The sequence below is a fragment of the Salminus brasiliensis genome, chromosome 1, assembly GCF_030463535.1.
Source record: "Salminus brasiliensis chromosome 1, fSalBra1.hap2, whole genome shotgun sequence".
Taxonomy (NCBI): Eukaryota; Metazoa; Chordata; class Actinopteri; order Characiformes; family Bryconidae; genus Salminus; species Salminus brasiliensis.
The window spans coordinates 64,872,794-64,893,431 of record NC_132878.1 but is presented as its reverse complement, the minus strand read 5'-3'; the positions used below and the strand labels follow the sequence as shown (position 1 = coordinate 64,893,431).

General features: G+C 38.1%; 1 protein-coding gene across 1 annotated transcript in view; it reads left to right on the top strand.

Annotated features, from left to right (window-relative positions):
- The first annotated feature begins 286 nt into the window (after positions 1-286).
- trdn (triadin) overlaps positions 287-20,638 on the top strand; it is a 57,381-nt gene continuing 37,029 nt past the window's right edge. The window contains 5 exon segments of the mRNA XM_072676017.1: positions 287-413; positions 3,665-3,871; positions 5,890-5,928; positions 12,148-12,201; positions 14,652-14,789. Coding sequence (XP_072532118.1) covers positions 287-413; positions 3,665-3,871; positions 5,890-5,928; positions 12,148-12,201; positions 14,652-14,789 — 565 coding nt within the window.

The following is a 20,638-nucleotide window of genomic DNA, read 5'->3' as shown; positions in this document are numbered from 1 at the left end:
GATTGCAAGGATTTTAAGGATTTTGGAATCCTGACGATTTACCCATTATGTGGAAGCGCTTTCAAAATAAGGTTGAAAACTCTTCTAAACCTTTTTTTTTACCCTGACTTGTGATGAAGTTGTTTCCAAAGCAATTATTAATATGACTGAAGACTGCTAAATGGATTTCAGCCTTGCGTGAAATAGCTTATTGTCGCAGAGACATAAAGCCGAATTTGATATTCCGATTAAACAGTAGGAACTGTCAGTCAGAGTGGCATAAATAAGCTCTATTTAAAGTGTCAGAATGAAGGGGGACGGCACGAAGCCCAGCAGCGGACTGTCTGTCTGCCGACTCAGCTTTCTCAACAAGCTCTTACTTACTGGCCTGCTATTAGTTGCCATGGATATGAACACAGGGACCCAAGGACAAGGTCTTCTATCAGAATGGCTGATGAGAGGTGGCCGTTTCCTGTCCATCTCTCAAGCACTGTTTTCATACAGCAGGAAGGCCGACACATAGTTCTCCACTTGTTGTTCATAACGTCCTTGTGAATATCGGCACGATATACCTACATCTTATTATGTAGACATAAAAAGCCACAAGTGTACTTCACTTGAGTGTGTGCTCACAGGGTCATTTTCCCTGCTGTAATACATAATAGTCCAGGTGTTGGCTGAGCGTGTTTCTGAATGAATCAGTACAAAGGACACTCAGCATATGGCCTTCTTGAGTCAGCAATTGGATGGAACTTCCTAATCCCCCGCCTGACAACACAGTGCAGGGTGAAGTGCTATGACAGGTGGGCTGATCTGACACTGTCCAGTCCAGTCACACAAGACACAAACACACACACACACACACACACACACACACACACACACGCACACACACAAACACACTACAGAGGCATAACTGAGAGTGAATAGATCATGCATTCTAAACAGACATTAATAAACCGTTGTTGGTATTTGTTCATTTGCTTACTCGGATGTAAACTGCATGGATTCCCCTGAAAGAAACAACTTGCAGATTACATTTATATTAATGATATTCAGCGCTCTTATGTGGAGCACCTTGCATTTGAATCATGTAAGTGAATGCAGTATAAAGTGGTTCTTTAATGACGTCACCTTACTAAAGTGTGCACAGAAATCTTTGAAGTGATAAAAGGGTTGACCTAAAAGGAATTTCAGACTGATTTTATCTGTCACAGGTCATTGCAGACAGTGAGTAGAAGCCCATTTCCTCTTAGATGCACGGCAGATCAGCTGCATATCAAATTTAAGAAAGCATAGCCAGAATCACAATGGCTCATACGAGAATCAATTCTTAACTCTGACTGAATTTGGCCGTATTGGACTAAATCAATACAGGGGCTCTGGAAAAGGAATAGTGTTTACAAAGGTCACATGTAGTGTGTGTAAGGAATCACTGAGAAGCAATTCAGCCTGTGCTGTGGCAGGGATTTATATCCATTTGGAACGGTCCTTTTGACAGAAAGAGTCCCATCAATATTTCTCACCAGTAGACACAATGGCTGCGTTTTTTCTTTACTATGGCCTTGGAGATATTTGAACAATACGTGATTGATAAAGAAGTGGTGTGCAGCCAAACCTTCTTTCAGCTTTCTGTCAGTGCAGAACAGTAGCCGAAGACAAAGGACAAACATCCGCCTGCCAGATTGGGTCTCAGTCTGATCCCCTAACCTCCTCTAAAACTCAACAGCAAGAGATTTTTCACATTTAGATGGACAGACAGACAGACAGACAGAGATAGACAGATAGATAGATAGACAGACAGATAGGTTTGGCTACGGGGCAGTGGAACTGCATCCTCTGGTGTGAAGAAGCTCCATTAAATACATCTGAAATGAGCTGGAGTGGAGTTTGTGATTAAGAACTGGATGCATTACCAACATCTTTACCTGACCTGACATGCCCCTGTGGCTGAATGCAGATACCTTACCTTCAAAGCAATGTTCCAACATCAAGCATAAGAACTTAGAATCTATGTTCTTATGGCTACCAGGACAACTAAGCAACAGTTTCCACCGCTTATCAAAGCATTCAGGCAATGCCACAGCACATTTTGATGGGGTGCAGGCAGCTAATTATAAAATAAAACTCATGCATGGCTCACCAAGACTGCATGGAACATGAAACATGCTTGATTTCACATCCAGTGAGAGAAGCTTCTGGTAAACTACAATTCACAAACTAATATTTCTGCACTTGGTCACAGTTGTTTTCCCTGTTTTCCCACACACATCAGCTTCTGTATTTCTTACTGCTAACTTGCTACCTTAGGATTTGATGTTCTTTATAGATGTAAGCTAACAAAGCTAGCTATCTGACCCCAGAGCCCAGTGTACCCTGCAGGCTCCAACTCACACACATCACTGACAGTGTTCATGAAAAACTTTACAGGGACACGTTATTATATTATAGACAGTGAGACAGCAGATTTGAACTATAATTTGACAATAATATTTAAGCCTTTATTAGCATGTTATTAATGGTGCAATTAATGGTGTTGGCATGACTTTTTTCATAAAAACTGGACATGTGGACATTGTGGCTAAAACGAGTTTGACACCAATGATTCACTATAAAGCCTTCCCAGAAGACTAGAAGCTGTTACTAAAGAAACTAAAGAAGAGGGGGGACAAAACCTCTATTAATACTATTGGTTTCAAAAGAAGTATTGGGTTTAGCTAGATAGAAAGTCTCAGAAATTTCAGGGATGATAAAAAGGGTTGTACAGAAATGTAAAGTACATTGTCATCACACAGAACTGTTAATCTAGACCACATAAATAAAATCAATGCCCACTAAAAGAGTGGCACCCTTGTTTTTGCCCTTGTCAAGGCATGACCTTGTTCTTACCAGTCTTCACACATCACCTCTATCCTATTTCAGCTGCATTGGTTAACATCATCCTCCTGTATCAAGTACACACCTTTCCCTCTAACATTTAAAGTCCTACATGCCTCCTTGTGCTGTTTCATCCCTGATCTTACCCTTGCATCATCGTAGACTGGTCTACTAGGGGTTCCTCACACAAGACCTTAGTCAGTGAGGATCTGTACTACTGCTTTTAAACTCTGGGCCTCTCTGATCCAATCTTTCCCTGTCAGCTCTGCTGTTTTAGAATTTAAAATGATCGTTTGGCAAAAGTTTTAATCAGCAAAGGCATGTTTGGCTAAATCATGATACTTGGTTATCATATTATTAGTATTAATAAACTAATAAACTTAGGCTGTAGATAACAATATGTTACACAACACAGTTTGGGTTTATGATGATGTAGGAATAAAGTAAGCATGGTACTAATTGGCAGTGTACAGCCTTTCATAGCTACTATACATAGCTATTACTATACATAGCTACTTGTATTTCAAACATACAACTTAAATAGCAAACCTAAGACACATAGAAACATGCATTGACTCACATTGTGATTGATTCACAACATTGAGTTTACATTTGGAAATTTTGTGAAAATTCTCATCCAAAAATTTTTTGTTTAAAGCACTGCTTTACATTACACTGTGTAATGTACATTATACTGATTTCTTTATGACTGGGCCTTTCATTTCTTAACATAAACCATCGTTAGTATTATATGTATGCTATTGTATAGATGTGCACAGTATGTCTGAAACTGTATATGTTTTCACAGCCCGGGGCTCCACCACCACCACCACTGTCCTGGAGAGCAAGGGCAGTGAGGCTCCCCCCATTCGTCTGTCCAAACGCTCTATGACCGATGACCTGTACACCACCTTCAGTTCCCCCGTTGCCTGGGTGCTGGTGCTGGCCCTTGTCATTACCTGGTCCGCTGTGGCCATCATCATGTTCGACCTGCTGGATACCAAGAGCCTGGAAGGTAGGCACAGCTCTGCTTTCCTTTTTTTACTGCACTGGATGTCCTGATGTAAACTATTGGTCAGAGGTTTGGAATTACGGTTGAAATCTTGGGATTTTAAACAGCATCAAAATATTTGAATACACCTGTCCTTTGCAAAGCACACATTTCAAATTATTAGCAGGAAGAAAGTCTGTCCAGAATAATGAGCTTTATTCTATTCCAAAATAATAATGAGATAAGATCTCTATAACATCACGAATAAAAATGAATATCCAGATTTCTACGTATCAGAAGTGATGAAATAGTGACTGTGATAACATGTTCTCATAAATAGATCATTACAGTAATTATTCATAATTTAATAACTTAATATCTTAGTATGTTAACTTGCTGTTATATTGTTGTTATATGACAAGTGATTCCAAACTTCTGAACATGTATGTAGGCCTCCTATAACCAGAATATGACTGGGAATAGTGTTGGCATGGTTTCTTAAGTGGTTATCCATCAAAACAGTGTTATTTTGGTCTGAGGGGATGTTGTGGATTGGACTCCAGAGCTGTTGAGTACCTTCAGAGGAACCCCTACATCACAGGGGCATTAGCATCGTCTCTGATTTATGCTATAGGCTAAATCCGTCTATGGATCAGAGTAATACGATGCTTGGATGAGAACTAAGTGAGACTAGAGAATGTGATAAAGCCTGATGGTTGTTTTCTTGCTGGGAGTTTATCTAGAGTGCCACTGGGCAAACTGTATGCAGGCTGTGGGAGTCGGGCGGAAGCTTATTGGCCAAATCCTGATAGCCCTGACAGTGATAAAGACAGATAGGGTGTTCTGTTAGCTAGGGACTAACAGCTAGTGGCTGCATTCACTTCCAGTCAACAGTAATCAGGGAGCAGGCCAGGTCCTGTATAAGCTCATCTATTATTTGGCCTTTTTGACAAGTACTCCATTACATCATCACCTGATGAGATTATACATTAGGTCATTTTGCTTATGATGGATGTCTATGGATGTTAACCCTTAAAAGGCAAGGGCTAAATATGATTGTCCACATTTAATGTAAGATTACATAGTCTTATGCAAAGATTTGGGCACCCTTGGCCAAATGACACATTTAGTAATATTTCATTTGAGAAGTAACATAATATAATGCTACAGTCTTTAAAAGCAAGAATAAATCATCACTGTGGCCTGAGCTAAGGTTTGGCAAAGCCTGTTATTATTTTTGACTACCTCTCAGATTTTCTTTAGCAAATCCTTAATTATTTTACCAATTGTAATGAGGGACTGTCAGCTGAATTTCCAACTTTATGAATTCTCTGACTTTCCAGTCATAATGCTGACACTCAGCAACCATCAGCAACTGTCTAAAGATCTGAAAATGATATCCACAAGACAGGGATAGACTATAAGAAATACTATTAAGAAATGGAGGTCAAGATGAGACACATAAGACCAAGAAGACTCTCACAGAGAACTGCTTGTATTATAGGCTTGACCTTAATCAAGCTGTACATGCAAGATGACTGTATAATCATTACCAAAGCCTGTGTTTATGACTTTTTTCACAAAAGAAAAAGAAACAAAAATTATTCTGCAAAGGATGCCCAAACTTTGTTTATAAGACTGTGTATGCACATTTGCATTGTTGATCAGTAATTTTAATTGTGAGCTATTTCAGGATTGTCGGATGTGGATTTCATGAAAAGTGTCATTGCTTAGATGGATTTTGTGAATGTTAGCATTTTTCATATCATATTTCACTCACATTTCATTCCATTTCAACCAAAAAAAAAGAAAAGGTCTGCTGCCTAGCACAGAACACATTTTTGAAAGCATTTCAAAAGTGGAGACCTTTTTATATTCAGGGCCATTGGTGTAGTAGGGGCTAACCCTTGAGTCATTAAATCCCTGTAGCACAGTGTACATCTCCCTAGTAGACACTTTCACTCGTCCATTTCTAATAAGTTTCCCTCCTTTTTCCACCCTGTCCATCCCCATGTGTCATCCTGTTGCCATCCAATAAAAAGCCCATACATTATACTGTGAAGACCCCTGTTTGCCACCTGGTAAAAAAAAATTCTGCCTGCAGTGAAGTGCTATTGCCTGTGTGGACGTGTGTGTGTGTGCGTGCCATTGCTGGCTTCCTCGTGTGTATGTGTTCGTGCATGCATGCGTTCAGGGAGCAACTGTCACTATCATTTCATGCTGTCATGGACCTGAAGATGAAGGTGTGCATTAATTGATAGTCTTCCCGTCTTTTATTAAACATGCCTTCACTACACTTCTCCTCTATACTTTATTAGTTTCTGTTCTGTGTGACATTTTGCCTTTCAGCTGTATTTTCCAGTCAGTGTACTATAGTCACCCTGCACTGCAGTTTTTTAATGTTTCACCTTCCAATATACCTGACTCAACGCTGCTAATTAACAAGCCCTTCTTGTGCCCTTTCCTGCGTGTTAAAGCATGGAAAACACTAAAAATATGCAATGCGGGTGTTCTCCAAGACAATGACTGAAAATAAAAAAAGAAAAGAAAAAGTATTACCTATTTGGGGCACAATGTGTACACACTGTTTACCAGCTGATATGAGTATCAGTAATACATGTTATTGTGAATTTCTCAATTGTTATACATCTTAAATTATAATAGCAGCTGAAAGGCATAGTTTTAACATTTGTTAAGCATTTAAGCATTTGAACAACACACATATAATCAAGCCCTACATAATCATATTACGTACCTTTAAATCAACATGAACTATCGGAGTTAAATGAACTTTCAGATAAGAACAAATGTAAGATGCATTACAAATTGGTATAATGCTCCTGCGTGTCCACTGATATCACAGAAATGCAATTAGCACTTAGCACTAAAATACACAATTAGAAAATTTCTTCATCTTCTTAAACTTTCTTAAATTTCTTATATATTTTATTAGAATATTTATTAGAATGTTTCACTGCTATCACACATCTATGAATATATATATATATATGTGTGAAGCTAAGCAAATCTGAAATGTTTTTCATGTAATAATTGTGACAGGCCTACTTGGAGACCACAGTCAGATATAAGGAAGTAAAAAAGGACATTTTATAATGCCACAAAACAAAATAATCCCAATTAGAAACACTGAGTAGATGTGGATATACTATGGTAACAGTAGAAAGCAGTTTAGTGAAAATGGGGAAACTTGGCTAGTAATCATCTCCATTTATTGAATGAAAGTGCTTCTTCTCAGAATTGCTGTTACTGCAGAAAAAAGGGCTTATTTTTGTTTCAGTGCCAGACGATCTTCTGCAGGAATCCCTGATTGGGGCTTTAACACATGAACCTACAACTAGCGCATAGCCTGAAGAGCTGATGGAATTGCTTCATATAAATTCTTCTGACTATGCCAGTTTTGTCCTCAGAGGAAAGAAAAAGGAGCTGGAAAATATAAAGCTTGTACAAATCACATCAACAGTGCAAGACAATCAAGCGCAAGCATATGCTGAGATTAGGAATTCATTGCAATGGAGTCATAGCTAAAAGCCTTTGAATATTCTCTATTGAATATTACGTTTGCAATGTCAGATCTGCTTTCACTAAATAATAGGTTCCTTTAAGCCTGCATGGCATTTGCCAATAGTGTGCCAATTGCTCCATATGAAGTACCAAATCAGTCCTTTTTAAAGTTTAGTGCACAATATGGCTCTTTTCAGCCACAAATGATTATTCCCTACTGATGTAGTTCTAACATTGAGAGCTATCCAGCGAAAGCATTGTGGCTTGCCTTTGTTCATTAACTGTGTGGTATTGAGCAGTAACTCATACTTGCCATGCAGAATGATTTGACATTTTCATTCAGTGCTTTGAAAGAGATAAAGGCATTTGACTTGCAGAATTTTAATGCGATATTCTATGTTCCAGATACTCCCGTTTTTGTCAGAAGAAGGGAAAAATAACATGTTCACTAGCGAGCACTCAGAGAGGCCTAAGTGGTCGTCTTGGGAGAAAAACGCTCATGGGCCGTATCACGTGGAATCGCGGGGAGGAATGAGGCGCTTTGGTCTGTCTAGCGCAGCCTCGCAGGCTTGCTGTTGTTGACTCTGTGCCCTCAGGTGGTCCTCCCTAGTTTAAGCAACAGATAAAACAAGGGGTGCTAGCACATTGCATAAGCAGAAGCTGAAGCACATCAACCACCTCCCAAATAAACCGATGAGCAGGGTTGAGATATAAAATGAAATCAAGAGCAACCTAATGTTTTAACCTTTAAATCCATTTTTCTAGCTTTCTAGCAACCTGCCCCCCATCCTTTAACACTTCTTTTTTGACCCCTTAACACTCCATGGCTTATTACACACTAAGGTGTATTACTCAGTAACTACAGAGGCTTCTGTACAAACGGGGGGCTATTCTTTTGCAATAGAGGTTTGTAATAACACTATATAAGAGAGGTGGGGTGAGACATTATGGAAAGTCCTGGCCTTTGAATAAATGAATAAATAGAGCCATTACAAAACACTCAATACTCAAACACTTGAACTTGATGATGCGCTACCGAAATAACTGCAATATTAAAAGACAAAAAAAGCCTAATAGACAAAAACAGGATTGTAACACCCACTGTAATTAATCATCACCTAATGCTTTTACAACATGACACCACTAATGTCTTTTTAAACTGTTACAGACATTAATTCAAATGGAATTAATGCTGTTTTTCTCATTAAATTTTAACATTGCTGATTTTAGTTAAGGGGAACCAGGCAGTTTATTTGAATATTGGACAGGCCTCGCCCACCCTGTACCCCCCATCATCCTTTAATGTAAAGTCCCAGGTTATTGAATGTAAATGATCTCAGTGGTTGTTGGTTGGTTGAAGGATATTAACGTAAAGGTGCATGGACTGGCACTCAAAACAGGCTACAAAAGTAAACAAGCAAACAAACAAATAAATTTCCCTTCTCTATACTGGCACCTAATCACATTTGTGATGAGCAGCACATCTCCAGAACACCATGGGCTCAATAGCTTATAGAACCATAGCACTGAGAGCAAGCTCCTTTTTTTACTCAATTCAAAGACTCAATTCAAAGATGTGTTTGTTCTCTTGTGGCTGCAGCAATGCCCACCGCGCTTCTGGAGACAACTCTTTGATGCCCTCTGACAGTCTTGGGGGTTTGGAATTGTCCAGTGTTCTCTGAGCTGTGACAGTGCTATACACTGCTACTGAACTGTGCAAAAATAAACGCAACTATTTTAATTTTCAAAATGATTACTGTGGAGCAAAATGTCTTTGAGTGACTGCACCAAAAACATAAAGAGTGATTTCCCCTCTTTAATCAAGACTACTGAGGAGGAACAGTTGCGCACAAACAACTCAAGGTCAGAGAAGTCCCTGAAATCCTTAAAATGCAAAATAAATGAAATCAGCTGAAACAGAGTTGGATCAGAAGTTGGGCCTGCCTTTCATGTCCATAATTTAAAGACGAAAGTTGTTAAATGAACAAAATGACAAACAGATGAGCCATATTGCTGCATGAATAGGATAAAACATATGACTCGCCAGCAAATATCCTGCAAGGCTAATGCAATGCATTTGAGATCCTGTATGACATTTGAATAAAGGGCACATTATAAGACACAGCACCTTACATTGAGTGGTCCTTTGTGGATAAAATAATAACTCAGACTAAAAAGTCTAAATTCCTTGAGGGACTTGTGGAGGTTCTTTAATTTGAAACTGTGGAGGAACCTCTTACAGTGCAGAGGAACCTTCAAGAAAAGGTGTTTAGAAGAAAAAGATTCTTTGAAGAACCATAAGAGGTTCCACAGTTTCAAATGGAAGAGCCCCTAGACGTTCCTCAAGGAACTTGCTTTTAATAGTGTAGCAGTAGTGAAGCATCTCAATGCATTCAATATCAACAAGATCATTGAGGTTAATGTTAGGGTTAGGACCAGAATTAAGGATAGTACAAAATAAGATAAATGCTTAATGTAAGCAATTTTATTAACTGCACATGTTTAAGATGTACACATCGGTGCATTCAGGTGTGTCACTGCTATTTCACTGGTATGTTATTGCTAGGAAAAAGATATGACAGAGTTATACAAGGTAGCAGACAGGGTGGGCTGTAAAAATGTTGTCATGGTACACAGAAGTTGATGGAATTTAATAGGATACTAGATTGAGAGGAGGAAGGGCTTCAGCCACGTCCCTCCCAGATTCAACAATTAACAAAAAGTAAACAAACAAACAAACAAACAGACAAACAGTCATTTTGAGTTAGGCTAAAACAGATCATTATTCTCTTTAAAAACCTTTTGGCTTTAAAATGTGCTAAATGTGATGAAAAGCAATGAATCAGAGCATTTAATCCAGCTATGTGGGATTTACATTTGAATGCTTTTACTTTCCAAAAAAGTAAATAAATAAATAATAATTATATATATATATATATATATATATATATATATATATATATATATATATATATATATATATATATATATATAATAATCTAAATCTGTCAACTTCGAAGTGTTAATAAATGATGGAGTAAAAGTGCACAGCAGGGACTCATATGCTGGCAAGTGGGAGACTAAATGCAGCCTTCAGGCTGTCCTTCCAGATTTACTCTTTGGGCTGTGTAAAATTGGTAGAGAGTTGACTCTTCAGGTCTCTATGCCAGATAGATAATGAGTGATTTGAAGAGTTGGTGCCACTGTCTGAGCTTTTGCCTGGATCACTCTCTCCAGACTGACATCTGTTGTTTACCAGGGCATTAGCTGCCGAGGCCATGACACGAAAGGGTGCAGATACTGAGAAATGAGCGTGACTGAAGAGCCAGAGCTCTGAGAACAATAATGGATTTTTATGAAGTAGGTTAAGAAGTTAATCAAACAAATGTCACTGAATTCATCAGCACAGCATTAGCATTTCTGTTTGGAGTAGATTTCACAATAATGTGCTTCACCCTGAATTTTGATGCTGCTTACAGCATGCGAGAGTGGGAAGAAAACATTTAATTCACTCCACAGATATGAAAAAGCCAACAAAGGCATTTAAACAAAAAGTGCAGTGGAATTATTATCTTCAGTTCCTTAAGTGTTATCATAGAGTGTAGAAAAAATGAAATGATATTAGTTTCATATTTAATAGTTCATAATATGAATATGACTGTACATTACAGTTGGTTACACACTTAAAGCTTATTTAAGATCTAATGAAAACATGATTAATGTCATCAATGTCATTAAACCACCATTCATTTGATTATTATTATTATTATTATTATTACATTATTTGAAAACACCACCTACCCTTGGTATTTATTAGGTGTCAGAATAGGTGTCATAATTCCGCAATAGTTTCACTTGCAGGCATGATACCATATCATAATGCTCAGTAGGACTTACCCTCTCTACTCTCTCCTGAGGTAGAGAGTAATCTATATGCAAATAGAGTAACTAAAGAGTCATTTATATGCAAATAGACTTACTTAAAACAAAAAAAACTTGTAAGATTAACCTGGGGTTATAAGGGTTAAAAAACAATCCACCATTCCATATCATTTAAAACACTAAATTCTTGGTTTCGCATAATGTTTGATTGAGGTGTAATCACTTTTGCCATCTTTTTTGATGATGCCATTACGCACCAGCATGCAGGGAAAAATAATATCAGAAATAATATCAACCAGAAATCTCCCCCTTCCACCACCCAACATACCATGGAGAGAAAACACTCAGCTAGCTCAGAGACCCTTAATGTGGTTACATCATACTTCATGCTACTGCTGTTTTCTGGCTTGCTAGCACCAGTTCACCCTTTAACCCTGTTACTCTTACTGTTACTCTACCTTAATATTACAAAGTGTCAAATTTCACATTTGGCCCAAATGCACCACCCTAGTCATAACAACAACATTTATAATACTTGATGAATAATAAAAAAGATGAATAATAATAAATAAATAATCAAACAAACAAAATGCTAATCCAAGCCTCTTTTAGGTCGGACATTTCAGTACCGAGGCACGTTTTACTAAGACGAGCAAAACATTTCTTGTGAATTCACACTCTGGACATCACTGTGGTTCCTTTGCAGTGACCGGCACAGTCATCTGCTTCCTGTCTCTTCATGTGCATGTGTCTTGCTGTTATAGTCATTACTTTGTGTGCGCTGCTGTTGTTCCCGTTTACTACGCATGCTCCCTGCATAAAGTGTTTACTGTACGGCTGAGCCTGTGCGTTTGTGTCGCTGTGCAACTCCTCTGCTCTGTGTCTCGTCCTAACAGGACCTCAGCCAGGCCGGGTCAGGAAAGCCTTCAAGGAGGCAGGCGGGCTTAGAGGCAAGCCGTCTTGTGCATTTGCGCTTTGAACTTTGCAGTGGTCATGTGTGTTGCTTCGTTGGCTAACTTGCTTGCTTCTGTAAGTGCAACCGATTGTTGTTTTTCCCTGACCTCTGACTCAGTGCTTCCTTGCCCTCCTCCTCCCTCTGCTGTACAAACTAGAACAGAGGTATTTTAGGGGTTGAGGGGCTGTGAACCACTGCTTACTGATTTCAGGTATATGTGAACTTGGAATGCTTTTTATGCATGTCATGGTGATGCTTGGGACTTAATTAGCCCTTAAAAGTCCAGAATCTTCACATACTTGTTTTTTTTAATTTTTTTTTAATATAATTGATTACATACTTAGTTACATGAAATAATGAAATAACGTAATTTACGTTCAATTTTTATTCTTTATCGACAGCTTCAAGACTGCGTTTCTGATGTATTCCCCTTTGTTACGATGTCAACAAACGACAAACACTTGGCAAAAATGTAAAGAATATTTTTGTCTTTCTGCGAAACACGACTCTACACACAACAATAAATAAATTACATTTGTGATCAAATATCTCCTCTTTTACTTACAAGCACAAATGCGGTATGAATTGAAAGCTTTTTACAGATCTGACCAATTTCTCCATTTGGGAAGACGAGCTATGAAATAATTCATATATAAATACACCATTCTTTTCTTAAAGACAACAATAGCTGAGACTTCTAATGGTTAATAAGCCTGCTGTAAAAATAAGCAGTGATCTGCCTCATTAAACTCATTATAAGTGCTAAGGCATTAACAGGCTACTGTTAAAGTCACGATCAGCAATGCTCAGGTCAAGTTCAGTCATGTTTTTCTATTCTCAATGAGCAGTAATATAAAAGCAGCTACTGCAGTTATGTTGCAGTTATATTGGAAGAGAAATGTAAATTGTAGCAAATCTCTGATTGTGGCTTTAATTCCTTATAACAGAATGGTAGAGATGCATGTTAAAACATGAGGCTCTGAATTTAACTGACTGTAACTTGGGGCAGATTGGGGTTCAGTGCCCCACCTAGGCATCACTTTATACAAATAGAAGTCAGTGGATGAGACTAATACTCTGACCTGATTCAAAATAAGCAGCTAACAGTCTTTGGAGAGAGCAACTGAAAATTGAAACTGAAAACAGTACCAAGGTGATTGGATGATTGTGTACTGATCGTCATCTGAAATATATTTGATTCAAATACTAGAGTGATCATATTTTTTTTTAAAAAAAAGAGGACACTGGGAACATACAGGTATTCACTGTAGTTAGGATGTTGTGGCTGGGCAGTTTCAAGTAGGCCTAAATTGTAGGGCTGTGGCAGTATGTATGTATGAGGATGGAAATACCTCCCAAACCATGCAGCTAAAGTATGCTAATGTACATTAACACATTTAAAGCATTTACTTATTTAGCAAGACAATCCCCCCTCCCAGCTTCGACATACCAACTAAGAATACCCATGTGTTCCCAGTGTCCTCTTTTTTTTTTTTTTTTTTTTTAAAGGTCATCCAAGCATTTGGATTAAATGTTTTTAAGACGATGGTCAGCACACCTTTACCCAGTTGTGTATGTAAATTATTCAAATGTGCACATCAATTCCAAAATACATTGCAGGTATATTTTTCAAACATAATTCAGCATAAATAATACACACATGAATGTGGTTATATTGCTGATGTAATATATTTGTGGTTTTCTTACTTTTCTCAGTAAGGATGTTTATATTGTATATTTTATTGCTATGGAAATGATGTGCACATTTAAGTTGCATTTGAGCTAAATATCTGGCTTATTTAACTGTATGCAGTAGCGCAGTGCTGCAATGTATTCCAGTGGTAGCAGTCACTAACAGGGTGCATTGTAAACACACATAATCATATCTGTGCGAGTTTGGAATCTATTGCATGCTCTGCTTTTGACTCTGCATAATGTCTAACGACTCTAAAGGAATGGCTGTGCTTTTGCTATGCAATTTGCTTAAACACTGCAGACAGGCAGCTATTAGTTAACATTCATAAGACACAAAAAAATGGTGACAGTGTCCCAAGTGACCATGGATGGACAGAGGAAAAGGACGAAACTCAAAACCACCCCACAAGCGGCGACCTGGAATATGATTCAATTGCTTTTTCTCATTCATAGCTGTATCTCCTTGTCTAGCCTATTGTTTTTCAGTCTGTTTCTTCTGCTGGATTTGTTGTCAATCGATCAGATGGGCTGTGAAGGAATAGAGAGATTATATGAGCACAATGTATAAATGAAGGGACGGCTCATGTTTTGTTTATGAGTGTTGCTGAAAGGTGATGATGTTCTGTTGTCTGTACTTGTTACACAAGCCAGTGTTTGAACTGTGTGTTAGCTTAGCCTGTTCCCGAATGTGTACAGTAAGAGTATTTTGAGCATGTGGGGGTCCTTCTCTGACGTAAGCCTGTTACACAGTGCCCTCAGGAGGCATGCATCACATGAGCAAAGACCCCGTGAAGGCTGTGACCGACGCCATGGAGGAGTCCACCGACTGGATGAACGCAATCATGACCTTTATGACTAATTTGGTAGCACCGGAGGAGGAAGAAGAAGGTATATTTCATGTAGATGTGAATGCCATTCTGTCGTTGATACGCTGACACTATCCACACTGCAGTTCAGAAGTCTGGAATCACTGTATTCATCAATATAAAACTAATTCTGTCACAGATGCAAATATAAATAGAAAATGATTCTGATTGGATGCCAGATTAAAAAACAAAACAAAACAAAGACTCCTACAAACTTCCTGACTTGGATATTGGTCAAAAGCATTGGGACACCTAGACATTACCTCTACAGAAGCTTTTATGATATCCCATTCTAATCCCCTGTCATTATATGTAGTCGGTCCCCTTTAGCAGCTCTAACAGCAGGTCAGTAGAGCGCTGGATACTTTTATGCACTATGCTCCTCAGCACTCTGCCCTGACCCCACTCTGTAACTTTACGTGGTCTGCCACTTCAAACCTGAGTGGCTGTGGTTCCTAAACCTGTCCACTTTTCAGTAAATGGTGGAATATCTAGGAGGGAGGAAATATCACCAACTCACTTGTTGCAATGTCGGCATCCTTTTACAGTACCATGCTGGAATTCAAAGAGCTCTTTACAACCATCCATTTATTCATTAATGTGTGTAAAGGCAGACTGCATGGCTAGGTGCTTGAGTTCATACCCCTGTTGCAATGGGACTAATTGACACACCTGAATTCAATAATTAAGAGGTGTGTCCCAATACGTTTGTCCATATAGTGCTTCTGTGGAAAATGATTTAATTAATTACAAACATTTTCATTAAGTGGAGGTTAAAAAAGAAGCTTTACACTCACAGAACAACACTTCATTACAGTGTTCTGCAGGGGGAGTAATGTCAGGAACCAGGTACTGATGTCTACAACACAAATGCATACCTGCATAACAATACCCTGCAAATCCACCAAGAACTGATTTTTAAATAAATAGTTTTAGACCAAACACTTTGTAATGTTTACACAACCCTGGTCAGAGGAATTAATTGCTTTCACCTTATCTGAGTCTGTAGGCTTCTCTAGAACACATTTCACAACAAAAAAACATTGATTACATTTGTTAACATTTTATAATTAACTTAACAAATTAAAAATACTCTCTCTCTGAAAAGTGGACCTTTATTAATGTAGCTATTCTAAAATGACTAACAGCTATATAATACACATAAGTTTACACTGAACAGAACATACACTATACACATAACATTAGGAGCACTTTGTAGTTCTCTAATTACAGACTGTAGTCCATCTGTTTCACTACATACTTTGTTAGCCCCCTGTCACCCTGTTCATCAATGGTCAGGACCCCACAGGGCCATCTTCAAAAATTTCAGCAGCACTGCAGTGTCTGATCCAGTCATACCAGTGCAACACACTTACACACCACCACCATGTCAGTGTCCCCACCACCCAAATACTACCCAAAGGCTAACAGAGTATGCAAAGAAACAGATGGACTGTAGTCAGTTTTTATAGAACTACAAAGTGCTTCTATATGGTCAGTGTTGTTTTAATGTTATGGCTATATATATATATATATATATATATATATATATATATATATATATATATATATATATATATATATATATATAGGAGCACTTTTGTACATACATACATATACTTTTATGTATATATATATATATATATATATATATATATATATATATATATATATATATACAGCTGTTTTTATATTGCATATATAACTATGTACAATTATATACAATATATGTTATAATACAGTGTTATATGTTAATAACCCAAATGACATACCATATACATTTTAATGAAATAATGGGGCTATTATTTTTTTTAAAAACAAGTGATTCCAGACCTTTGAAGTGCAATGTAACACATACACATTTCACCACTGCATCTCAAAAACACAGGCAGAGGTTTGATTTGACAAGTCTTGGGCACCAAATAGAACTTGTTATAAATTCCTACAACAACAGTGGTCACTCTTTTTCACTGCTGGGGGACATGCCACATGTCTAGGGAATGACATTCACACAGAGATTAGGAAGCATTGCTATCATATCCAAACAGCAGGTCCAGAGAAAGCACTCAGCGCCCATGGGGGAAGCATCAGATAGGCCAGCGTCCTGAAATCTGATCAGACTTCTCCTTCTGCGGAGCCTCCGGCTAAAGCTAAAGCTGGCTCTGGCTGTTAGTCCAGCAACCCTGATCCAAGGGCTTAGTCGGGCAAGAGAGGTCACTGCAGCCAGACTTGTGTCTTATTTACCACACTTGACAGACACAATTAAAGGCATACTTATGTGTTTAAATCTGTATTATTATATATTATACAATAATTTCAACAGCTTTTTTTTTTTAATCAAAGAGTCAATTGAGAATAATAACAATTGAATAATACTAGAGGCCATTGAGACCTTGATGTATTCCATCAACCAGCATTTTCAGAGACATGATGAATTTGACCATGTAACAATACATGCCATGGAATGAGAGTGACTGAAGACAAATCTTCAATAGTCCTACCAAAGTTGACCATATAAAGTTTTAACCCAAAAGCATTTCTGGCTACTTTTACTCACTTTTGTTTACCTTTGGTTATTTTTTTGATTACGTGGAATCTTTAAAAGCTAGTCACATGGTTAACACACACATGTGTTTGTGTATAAAGTATCTTATTGATGACAGTAATGCTAAAGAATGGGCCACTCTTTTCCAGCTTTACACCTTGATGGAGAACTTTGAGACAGAAGAATGAGGCTGTATACCAGAGAGTGTGAAACCTTACGCTGTGATCCTGCAAAATGAAAAATAAAATCAACCAAAAAAGGATATGAGTTGCTCTCTGTCACTTTAATGATGTCCTTTTCTCTTCATAGAACATGTTGTCATTAGACCATGTTGCACAAAACAGCATTATACACAATACCATATATAATTACAATTCTATGATCCATTTGCTGTATAACATTTCACAATAACATATAGTAATAGCAGAATACAGTGTATATTAATGCAGGCACAGATAGCAGTTTTGGACACACCTGACTGAACAATGGCTGTCATAATACCAGAATTTAGATTTTAATACAGACTGATACTATGGGGAAAAAAACCCAATACAGTCTAGAAACTGTCTAAAAAACTGTCTAAAAAGGGCTGGTCCCTCAAATCGTTCAATATTTATATAACTTTAGGTTCAGTATTTGTTTTTCAAGCTTGAAATGTGCTTCTAAGACAAGCCTGACCAGTGAAGTTGTTGCATATGTCTAATTTTATTGTAAAAATAATATGTTTATATAAACACAATTTTTAAAAGTGTTAAAGGTTGTATTTAATAATCAGTTTTTAGCAGCCAACATGATATATACACATGTGGATCTTTCTCAGCTGTTCCAGGGTTCTGTCTTGTAAAGCCAGTTCAACCTAGACAGGGTTTCATCTTCTCAAACTCTTACAAATGCAGCCGCTGTTCAGGTTCAAGAGGCTTTACTGTTGTTTCATCCTTATACAAGTACACAGTGGAGCGAAATAATGTTCCTCCAGGACCATAATGCATCACAGAACAATGCCAGAGTATGTATAAGTGCAAATGTACAAAGAGTGGTGCGGTCAGATGTGCAAATGTGCAGACATATGCACTTAAAAATGAAAGTGCTTAATTTGTTCTTTGAACGATGCCATAGAGGGAGCACTATTGATTCTATAAAGAACCATGTTTGTAATAGAGATGTGTGAGTGTGAAAAATCTTTTATAGGTCTAATCATACGTAAAAGGTGCACGTATTTGTTACTGTACTATGTGCAGCGAAATGTGTCCTCCGCATTTAACCCATCCGTGGTAGTAAACACACACACATACACACTAGTGAACTAGGGGCAGTGAGTACACACTCACCCAAAGCAGTGGGCAGCCAACTCCAGCACCCGGGGAGCAGAGAGGGTAAGGGGCCTTGTTCAAGGGCCCAACAGTGGCAGCTTGCAGAGACCAGGAATCGAACCCACAACCTAGTTATCAATAGCCCGGCGCTCTAACCGCTGAGCCACCACTGCCCCAACATGTCAGGTGATACGTCAAATTCTTTGACAATTTAAACATACTTCACACTCGCACAAGGCCAATTGTGCTCTCTCGGGCTTCGGTTGCTGATGGCAGGCTGTGTGACCCAGGATTCAAACCAACGATACTTGGGTCATAGTGGCAGCACCTTGAAGCTCCTTCATTTTTATAAAGTGTATGTTTGCACATTTGGACTTTATGTAGTCTTGTGTTGTGCTGATCTATGATGCATTAATGTCCTAGAGGAAGGTTATTTCGCTCCACTGTGCTGAAAGAGAGATGGGTAATTGAATCTCCATCTGCCACATGTGTATCATACCATCATTTACCACAAACAGTCATTTTAACACATTTTCCTGTGCTAGGTTAAAGAACAGAAAACCTGAAAACCTAAAAACTCCCTTCTGGTACAAGCCATGTTAGTGAGTGTTTTTTGCGTGTTTAGTTTTTCTCTTCTTTTCTATGGACAGGGAGAATTTTTGTCTGTCCATATGAGATAACTGTCCATATGGTACAGACTTGTCAAATAGAGCTAAGGTTAAAAACGTTTGGAGTATCCCTCAAAACCACAAATCCAGGAAGGCATAAGCATTTATGAACTATCAGCAGTATCTCTTTCACCTTTTGACCTTGATATGAAATCTGAGGTGTGTAGGTTCAAAGTAAATCTGTCTGTTTAGCACCTCCATTACTAGAGCTAAAATGTGTGTGCAGTGTTGAAGGTGGCACACCACAGCGATTTACCATGCACTGCTAACATATTGTACTGGCCTAAATTTTGGGCTAAATGTACATTTGTAAATTTGCTTAAATAAACATACATAAATAAATGTATAAATAGATTATACACCAATCAGCCATAACATCAATACCACCTCCTTGTTTCTACACTCATTGTCTATTGTATCAGCTCCACTTATCATGTAGGAGCACTTTATGGCTCAATGGTCAGGACCCCCAGGACCACCACAGAGCACTTGTAGATGTAAAATCAGAGGCAGAAGCTCATCTGTTTCTGCACAGTTTGTGTTGGTCATCCTCTAGTCTAGCCTTCATCAGTGGCCACAGAACACTGTGCATAGGACGTGGTTGACTGGATATTGCTGGACTTTTCTCTGAGGTGTTTGTGGTGTTGCAGTGTCACTTATGTCAGTGCAACACACACTAACACACCACCATCATGTCAGTATCACTGCAGTGCTTAGAATGATCCACCTCCCAACCACTACCTGCTCTGTGGTGGTGCTGTGCAGGTCCTGGGCATTGAAGAACAGGTTAAAGGAGGCTAACAGAGTAAACAGATGGACTACAGTCTGTAATAATATAATATAATATAATATAAATATGGTATGTGGAGCTGATATCATGGACAATGAGTGTAGAAACAAGGAGGTGGTATTAATGTTATGGCTGATCTGTGTATATTATGTGAATAGAATAAATAGAATATATGAAAATGAAAAATATATAAATGATACATTTAAAATTCAGAACTAGTTATTAAAAAAATACATAAAGTAAAATGTATTGTATAAATGTATGTATTTGAATAAAAGTATAAATAACTAAATTTAATACTGCACTTCAGGTTTACATTTAAAAGTTGGAAATTTGGTTGTGAGGCAAATGCAAAAACTGGATTTTGAATTTGATGCCATTGATGCTTCAGTACTTTATGGTGTCCACCTACCTTATAAGGCCCATATAGCTTTTAGCCCATATCTTGTCTTTGCTGTCAGTGCTGCTGATGTTTTTACACGTCAGCATCACTGCTAGGTTGAGAGTGAGTGCACCACCCAAAAAATATAGAACACAGTCAGAAACCATAACACCAGA